This window comes from Lactuca saligna, chromosome 8 (assembly GCF_052625555.1).
Source record: "Lactuca saligna cultivar CGN05327 chromosome 8, ASM5262555v1, whole genome shotgun sequence".
NCBI classification, from domain to species: domain Eukaryota; kingdom Viridiplantae; phylum Streptophyta; class Magnoliopsida; order Asterales; family Asteraceae; genus Lactuca; species Lactuca saligna.
The window spans coordinates 56,740,836-56,750,447 of NC_136424.1; the positions used below are offsets into that span (position 1 = coordinate 56,740,836).

Sequence of the window (9,612 nt, forward strand, 5' to 3'; positions counted from 1 at the left end):
CAGTTTGAACTCCAATTGAGCAAAAAACTTTTTCATCTTGAGAATCAACTTGAACTCTTTTTTCTTGAACATCAAGAACATCACATTGAACTCCTTTTTCTTGAACATCATCATCATCAAGAACACCATCCCGAGCTTCACGACAATCTGCATAATATTCAAGTTTATTGCTTCCATATTTGCATTCGGCACGAGAAATTCCTTTTATGACTTCTCCATCTCTTCTATTTCTTCGTCTCTTTTGATATGTTGTAATCAAACGATTAAACAAATGTTTGGTTCGAAAAATTGGACAACTAATTAATTCTCCAACTTCATTCTTTTCTCCATTTACAACAATATCATATTCACTTATCAATCCAACAGTTAAGCTATAAAGAAGATAATCAAATGAGCATTCACTTTGAAAATCATTCATACGTATCATCCATTTCTCCATGATTACAAGAACTTGAAATTTTCTAGAGAGAGAAAGTGATTATGAATGGGTTTTCTAGAGAGATAAAGTGATACAAACAAGTATTCTAGAGAGAGAAAGTCGAATTATGGATCAAATCAAAGAAAAATTCGACTTCTAGAATACAAAAACACTCTCTAAACACGAAGATTAATGAACAAAAAGAATCACCAAATCAAAATAGCCATCAAGGATCAATTATTGATGAGATTCAAGAACACCCGCTTTGATACCAATTGAAGTGGTGTTGATTATGATGGCATGTGCGGAATTAGAAAGATCTAGTAATTCATCATACAAATTCAAGAACACAAGGAGTAAATAAATCTGTGTAAGCTCTTATTAGATATAAAAAGATTATACAAATGGGTTTTGTATACAAATTCTCTCTCTAGTCTAACACTCCAAATGATTCCTTACACAATGGGAGTCACTCACTTCCTATTTATAGGAAAAACTCAACCCATTTACACATACAAAAAGAAAAGCCTAAAACATTACATCCAAGCATGACTTTGCACCCTAACATATAGACATGCCATTGGACACGTAAGACGCCAACTATGCTAAACATGAAGAAACCAGTAAAAGAGACTATTTGTAAATGGTTATACCAACCTTATTGGTGTGATACATACAAAAAATACATTAGGGATCTAATATGGACAAATAAAAAACCTTATTACCCTCCTACATCATTAACCATTTTATGAACTAAATAGACTATCTTAATGAAAATAAACGATAGAGTATCTTCAAGTTTCAAAACTAAAATAAGAGTATACATAATGCTTTAACATTAAGCCGTTTTATTATTCAACTAAGTTATTCTATCCAAAATAAATAAAAATAATAATGACATACCTATCCACATCAAATGTTTAATCATTAAATACGTTAAATAAATAAAAACACGTGTAGCTAATGTAAATTTAACAAAAACGTGTAGCTAATGTAACGAGCATCTTGTTACATATATTTTCCTAAAAATCATATTTTATCGTGTTAGATACTAAATATGAGCTTTCCAAAATTTGATTATTTTTCGAGTTTGGCATACCCTAAAAGGATCATTGAAGAAACACAACCAAATTGAATACATAAAAAGTAACGGGGTGTGAAAGGAAACGTTTCCAATTTACAAAGGACTTAACTTGTAATTTTCTAAAGTCAACGCCGGCGTCAACTTACCGCCGGGGGTTCTAGAACTGAAACTACAAAAACACACACAGTAAAGAAGTCCCAATCGTTTTCGACCCCACTGTTGATGGATTTTTACAGCACAAAATAACAAAATCATGATGGCTGGATTGAATATTTTAAGCCACAAATGGAACCCCACATGCAATTATTGAGTGGAAAAAAAAGAAAGAAAGATTCTCAGTTCTTCTCACCATTGATTTGTTAGTTAAGCAAGCAGATAAGAGCAAGAGAGAAACTAGAGAAAATTTGATAGTTTTTTTTTCGATCATCCATAGATGATTATGGAATCATCATCATCCAAATCACTGCGATTCATCTCGCATCAATCGTTCTTCTCATCAGTCCGATCAGGCGACCTTGAATCACTGAAACTGATCGTAAGCGATGACGATTCCGACTCAGCTTCCGCTTCTACTCTAATGGCGATGCAGAATGACGCCGGCGAGACGGCGCTGTACATCGCCGCCGAGAACAACTTCCCGGAAGTGTTTAATTACTTACTCAAGTTCTGTGATCTTGAAACAGTGAAGATTAGGTCTAAATCAGATTTCAACGCGTTTCACATCGCAGCCAAACTAGGCCATTTAGGTATTTCAATTTTCAGCTCCAAGATCTTATCTTATCAATTCCATTCAATCAATTTCTTTCCTTATCGATTACGCAAACTGTTTGGATTTGTGATTTTGTGAAACCTAATTCATACTAAACTTTAATTAACTCCAGGAATCGTGAACGAACTTCTGCGGTTGTGGCCGGAGCTCTGTAAAGTATGCGATACAAGAAACACAAGCCCTCTGTATTCCGCCGCCGTGAATGACCATCTCGACGTCGTGAACGCCATGTTAGATGCCGACGCCACCTGCATCAGAATAGTTCGGAAAAACGGAAAAACCGCATTACACACAGTAGCTCGATATGGCAAAACAAACATGGTAAAAACATTAATCGAAAGAGATCGTAATATCGTTTCGATCAAAGACAAAAAAGGTCAAACCGCACTTCACATGGCAGTCAAAGGCCAGGACACCACCGTGGTTGAAGATCTACTCCTCGCTGATCACTCGATTCTCAACGAACGTGACAAGATGGGTAACACCGCCATCCATATAGCCACTAGGAAATGCCGATCTCAGGTAATCTTCCTTCTTTTCTTTTCTTTTTTTCTTTCTTTTTATTTTCTGGTTTGGTTTGAATTTTTGTAGTTGCCTTGTAAAGTTGTTGAGTTAAATTGTGTAGATCGTGAGCTTACTGCTGAGCTTCACAACAATCAGTGTGAACGTGATCAACAATCAACGAGAAACCGCGATGGATATAGCGGATAAACTAAACTACGGGCTTCCAAAGTTAGAAATCATGGAAGCATTAAGCGAAGCAGGAGCGAAACACGCGCGACACGTAGGCCGGATCGACGAAGCAATGGAACTCAAACGAACAGTAAGCGACATCAAACATGAGGTCCATTCCCAGCTCTTACAAAACGAACAAACACAAAGGCGTGTATCCGGTATCGCTAAAGAGTTGAAGAAAATCCACCGCGAAGCAGTTCAAAACACGATTAATTCGTTAACGGTTGTCGCGGTTCTCTTTGCATCAATTGCTTTCTTAGCAATTTTTAGTTTACCGGGACAGTATTGGAAGATGGATGAGAAAGGGGGGGAACCGGGGGAAGCGCATATCGCGCACACAACTGCTTTTCGTGCGTTTTGTTTGTTTAATGCGACTTCTTTGTTTATATCGTTGGCGGTTGTGGTGGTTCAGATAACGTTGGTGGCGTGGGATACGCGGGCCCAGAGACAGATAGTTTCGGTTGTGAATAAGTTGATGTGGGCCGCGGGGATTAGTACGTGTGGGGCGTTTTGTTCAATTGCATTTGTGGTGGTTGGGAAAAGGAGCGCGTGGATGGCGATTACGATTACGGTTGTTGGTGTTCCGATTCTTGTTGGGACGCTTATTAGTTTGTGTTATTTTGTTTTTAGGCAACATTTTGGGTTTTTTGGGAATGATTCTCAGAGGAGGATTAGGAGGGCGAGTGGGAGTAAGTCGTTTTCGTGGAGTGTGTATTCCGCGAATATTTCGGATGATGAATCGGATCATGAGAAGATTTATGCTCTGTGAAAGATGAGGTTGCCACTGAGCCTTGAAAAAGAGAAGAAACATACCGGTGTTTCTATTTCTTTATGCTACGAGTTTTACTAAGATTAGAGTATGGTATGTACATAATATGGCTGTATAGGAACTTGGCCATCGTTTAAATCACTGTTTTACTCTTTCAGACCCACCGTTTTAAGGGTTAATGTTGTCTAATAGAAACCGGGATCATAAAATGCTTAGTAAATTACAAGTTTGGTCTCCGTGTTATACCTTTTTGTTTTTTTATTCTTGTTGCAAATTTGTCCATGTGGTGGTGTTTTTTTTTTTTATTATTTTTTTTTTATTTTTTTATTACGGATTTGGTCAATGACGATCAACTCTCATTTGATTTTTTATTGACTTCTATCACTTGTGTAACATAGAGTGGTAAGATTCATGAGTTTCAGAGAGAAAGCGTGTGTTTTAAGAGAGTTATAAGGTTCTAGAAAAAAGAATACGCGTTGCCCACTAATATAATAGTAATAATAATAATATAAATCATAAACAAATGACAAAGGAGGGAAAAAGATATCAGCTACGATGAAATAGTCATTTTTCATAGGTTACAGACCAAAACCGCAGCAATATGAAACTATATGGGACAAATGTACAACAAAAATGAAGTTTGGATCAAAACTGTATAGAATGAGAAACCAAAGGGACCGAAAATGTAATTTACTCTAAAATGAATTAAATGAACGCCTTAAGATTTTCTTATTATAAAAATATCAACGAAAAGGACCTGCACGTTCTAACTTAGAACATCTAACCTCTGGTCCCGTGACAAAAACAACAGAACCACAAGAACAACAATCCAGAAAAAAAAATCCGAGGAAAAACAAAAAACAATAAAACAGAAAAGAAAATAGACACCTTATTGGTTCAATGAAAGTTAAGAAAAAAAAATACTAAGATATACAATCTACAATTCGTACCGGATTCTGTTCAACGAGTCTGGATCATGTTGTACTGTATTTTGGCATGCATACAGGACCTGAGCAAAAGACATAAATGCCCTCCTCCTCATGTAACAAAAAAACACAGGTTTAAAGTTGTAACTGTCCAGGAGCTTTACGCGATAATCTTGAAGGAGGTCTGGTCAACTCTGGGACAGGTGGTCCTCTAAATTCTTCTGCTTTTTTAACCTCCTTCACCTGCAAAGACTTTCCAAAATCAAGTTTGTTTTTTTAATTATATGTTACATGATGATCCGGCAGACACCACCTACCTTTGATGACGTGGAGGTATTGAGTGATTTACAATGCAGACGATGCTGTTGCTGCAATCGTTGGAATCGTTGAAGCCAAGATGCAAAGTTAATTCCATTGGGGGAAATGGAAATGGAAATGGAATCATCATTCATGTTACCATCTTCAGAAAAGTGTATGGAAGGGACTGTTTTTAAACGAGTGTTTAAGATCTTAAAAGCTGCACTTTGTTGTGGAAGTAGCATAAGAAGACCATTTAACGCTTTTAACAACCATACATATTTTCCAGGTTCAAGAAGCTGCAAAGCAAGAAAAGAAAAAATAGCAAACTTATTTTTGAAATTATTAAGAAGTTGACCATAAAGCAAAAAGTCAACGCACCTGCAGCCTAAGATAAGCAAAAATAGGAGTCTCCAATAGGTTTATCAGTTTGTCAAGCTGAACTAAAAATCTGACATTTATATCCTCCTCTGTTAGAGACTGAATCACACAGCTTGCATGCTGGTAAGCCTATATCACAAAACAAAAATTAGAGATTTAAGTTCTCTCTCTTTATTTTTATTTTTTATTTATTTTAATTTATTTATGTGCTTACCTGTGCTAATAAGCATAGACTTATTATGGCCATGGATGAATGGGTCCATGAGGCGTATAGTGATAAAAAGAAGTCTTTTCCAGCAGCATTAACCAGCGATTGCTTTAAAAGATTTCTTAAGTCAGATAGCTCGGAAGATGTGAGCAAAATCAAATTCAAAGCCTGAAAACAGAATTTAAATAAACTTTTATAAATTTGAAAACTAAGTTTAACTTTTCAAAATTTGAATAAAATCATAAATAAGAACCTGAACCATAGTAGAGGCAAAATTCAGGTCTGATTCCCCTTCAAGAATTGCAGAAAGTTCCCTGTAAACTCTTTCAGCTTCTAGAAGCACACAAAGCCGGCGGATTATCAAAGCACCACGCCTATTATAATATAATAATAAAAATATCATGTGATTACTAATTAGACAACTTTTTTATTTTTTTTTTAAAGGAAAAAAATGAAGCTTACTTTTCGAGGAGTAGGGCATTTTTTCGGAAGTTTTGAACTAAAAAGACAACAAGGTGACGAAAGTTATATTGGTCTTTTGCAATGCATGCATGCACCTCGAGCACCAACAGCACTACCTGTGAAATATATATTTTTTTAAAACTGATACATGATTAAAATATATATATATATATATATATATATATATATATATATATATATATATATATATATATATATATATATATATTTAATGAAGAAGAAAAGAAAAGATTACCTGATCAGAGGGATCAGATAGTGCTTTAAGAAGTGTATCAAAAATATCATTCAAAAAAGACAGGACCTGAATTACACATATAAATTAAGTAATTAATTTTCTTTCTTATTGGAAAGAATTTAAATATATATATATATATATATATATATATATATATATATATATATATATTTGAAAATGGTTTGTGTACCTCTGTTCGGTGTCTATTTAAAAGGGTTGAAATCCAGTGCAATGATTCAATCCGAGTGGCTTCGTATTCACTCGACAACTGCCTGAAAATTGAGAAAATAAAAGTAAAGATATATTTGTTAATAAAGAGAAAAGGAGTTGAAGAAACAATACTCGGTTTATATTTTATAGTAATAAAAAAAAGGGTGAGATTGGACCTTTTTACAATGGAGAGAATTGCTCCAACATCAAATCCTTCAGAAGGATGGGCTTTGATTGCAAGGAGCTCTTCATTTGTTTCACGGGCTACCTGATACTCAACAAACACAATTTTCACAAGTCAGATAAACACACAATGGAATGGAATCCCGAATTCCAATTCCATCAGAATACACAAACTTACAACACGTATTCTTTCTTCTTTATCAGCCATGCAAGGCAAGATAGCTCCTAATATATCAGCATAATAAGGAACCAATTGATCACCCCCAAGTTTTACAAACTCGTTTATCTGCATAAATTTAATAAAAAGTTTCAGGATTTCTCAAAAAATCTCATTACAATGTGCAACTAAATTTTAAAAAAAAAAAAGGAAAAAAAGACTTACCCATGTGATTGCAGTCCAACGGGTGAATTCATCAGGGGAAGATGCTCTTTGTACAAGTATTTCTGCCATGCGACCATAATCTACAGACTTCATCAGTAGCACTCCTAGAGTCAGAAAGTTACAAATAAATGATAAAATTTGCTACTAAAAAATATGAGGTTTAATCGAATTACAAATTTATATAGTTTTTAGTGTAATCTTATTTGGGTTTTAAAAAGGTTTCATTATGTGTACTTTTAATTTGTAAATAAAAGTTCATTAATTATAATTATATAACATAAAGAGTAGAGTCAAAAGTCAAAACTATATGTTGTATTTTACATACAATACGAAAATTCATTACATGTCAACTAAACATGATCATGGAATGTAATGTAATGACTGATTCCATTACCATGTTCATTAGCTACAGAGTCTTACCGGGGAGTTCTTGATCTCCTGAAGAAACTCTGAAAGTGCTGAGTCAGCTTGCTGACGGATTTCATGGCTGGAATCACTTAACATATTAAATAAACCTGAGATCTCCACATGTGACATGTCAGATGAATCCAACAAAGTTGTGTGATAAAAACACATGCAAATTGACGGGAATACCCTTTAACTGTGAAGTGAGATCATTTACCATCAAGAAAATCAGGAAGAAAACCGAGCATGTCTATGTCTGGAACACTGTCCAACACAGTGATCCATCCAACCAAAAATTGGCGAACATAAGGATTCAACACATTCATACGCTCTCTCAACAAAGGTATAAATTCTTCAATGCTGAAAAAAGATAAAGATTGATCAGGATCCCAAGTGAAATACATTTTACAGTAGTAAACCTATCAAATTTATACAAATAACAGAAGATGATAGATCACCTGAATTGGTCAGACTCTGTCACAATGTCCTGTTTTCAACAATAAAAGCAACTGTGATTCAGCATTAGAACAAATATAACAAACAGAAGATGAGTCATTTACTTACCTTAACGAGTCTATCTAACAGATGAGCTGCACTTTGTACATTGGGATCTGAGTCTGCTGAAAGCTTGCATAAAGCATCAAATATCTTATTGAAGAACACAATGAAGTCTCCTCTCACAACCTGCAAAAGGTATAAAGTAAGCCCTAAATGTATTGTTCACAGTTTATACACCATCTGATGAACTCAGAACTAATTCTCACCTTTGCGATGTTGTATAAAGCTTCACACGCATAATAACGAACTCTGCTGTCTTGATCTGAGAAAGAGTTTATTACCGGTGGTACAATTTGCTAGCAGGTGGATTGTAATGGAAGAAGAGGCAAGAGAAAATCTTCATTCATCAGCATTTTCCAGTAAAACGATAAAAACAATAAGAAAAATACAAACCTCAAGATGTTGAGCTGCTTCGGCACTCAGCCCAACAGTAATTGCAGCCAGTCCAATCAATCCTCCCTGAAAATAAACATCAAATTATTAGAAATGCAAATTAAAATCGAGTAATGTATCTCCGGTATACCTTCCGATGACTTGTTTGGTTTGAGAAAGTGAACTCATGAGTCAACAGATTAATCAGAGCATTAATTCTATCATGATCTCCAGCAACTGTCAATTGCTTTACAATTCCTTCAAGCTGACAATAACAGTAAAACCATCACACGATCAGAAAAGGTCAAAAACAATAAATTCACAACGGACACAATTAACAAAACCCTAACCTCAAGTGCACCATTTTTCCGCTTCTCGTATAACTTATCTGACAGGTTTCGGAGAACAGCCGCCGGAATGGCGGATAAACCGTCGGCCATAGCAGACGTTGTTACAAACAACAATGATTCAAAATCCTCTATTCAATTCAGGAAAATAAAACAATAATCAAAGCCGTTTTCTGATCTTTTCTTGCTCGAATCGGAACATCTCATTCATAAATTATAAGTAATCACGGAACAAAATTGATCGATGAAGAACTCCTTATGATTCAAAATTACGAAATTCGAGGATTTAAAGTATTATTAAGTGAATCACAGATCCAAATCGGACTTAAGAAAGAACAGAAGATCGAGTGATGGTGTATCGTTTTTTCTTTGTTCCTTATTTTCCGAGGGGGTGTTTTGGCGTTTTCAGATGTAATGGAATGAGGTAACGCTGTCGTTTGACACTTAACAGGTACCGTAAGTTGAAGTTGATTAGTTGACCACAGGCGTATGCCAGCTATTTGTCCCAAGGACAATAATGTAATTAAAATTTTAAAATGTTTATTTTTGAATATTTATGTAAAAATACTTATTGACTAGCATTTTCAAGTTCAATTAATCAAATTATCCCTTTATGTTTTTATATGGTAAAAACCACAGTACTATCACATTTTGATTGGATAGAATGTTCTTCTTCATCATCATTTTGATAGAATGTTCATCATTATCATTATTATCGATGCAACAAGTTCGAAAGTGGTTAAAGTCTGTGAGACTAACAATAGCTAAAGGTGCATGTCTCGATTGATTGATAGTCATGCAACAAGTCTGGAAGTGGTTAAAGAATGTGAGACTAAGGGTAGCTAAAGGT

The 9,612-nt window shown here is 34.9% G+C and overlaps 2 protein-coding genes across 2 annotated transcripts; one reads left to right on the forward strand and one right to left on the reverse strand.

Annotated features, from left to right (window-relative positions):
• Window positions 1-1,807: 1,807 nt before the first annotated feature.
• On the forward strand, window positions 1,808-4,018 carry LOC145010831 (Ankyrin repeat family protein). Its single transcript, XM_078969381.1, has 3 exons — window positions 1,808-2,248; window positions 2,384-2,793; window positions 2,897-4,018. Exons 1-3 carry the CDS (start codon window positions 1,936-1,938, stop codon window positions 3,773-3,775), a joined length of 1,602 nt encoding a protein of 533 aa, XP_078825507.1. The 5' UTR covers window positions 1,808-1,935; the 3' UTR covers window positions 3,776-4,018.
• Window positions 4,019-4,480: 462 nt separating this feature from the next.
• On the reverse strand, window positions 4,481-9,193 carry LOC145010830 (protein VAC14 homolog). The gene is made up of 19 exons (XM_078969380.1): window positions 8,766-9,193; window positions 8,567-8,680; window positions 8,437-8,502; window positions 8,250-8,339; window positions 8,050-8,169; window positions 7,944-7,972; window positions 7,703-7,845; window positions 7,501-7,595; window positions 7,081-7,167; window positions 6,877-6,984; window positions 6,692-6,783; window positions 6,496-6,577; window positions 6,306-6,371; window positions 6,050-6,165; window positions 5,841-5,961; window positions 5,594-5,755; window positions 5,380-5,508; window positions 5,019-5,297; window positions 4,481-4,944 (listed from the first exon to the last, which is right to left on the reverse strand). The coding sequence occupies exons 1-19, from the start codon at window positions 8,853-8,855 to the stop codon at window positions 4,837-4,839; spliced, it is 2,097 nt and encodes a 698-aa protein (XP_078825506.1). The 5' UTR covers window positions 8,856-9,193; the 3' UTR covers window positions 4,481-4,836.
• Window positions 9,194-9,612: the final 419 nt, after the last annotated feature.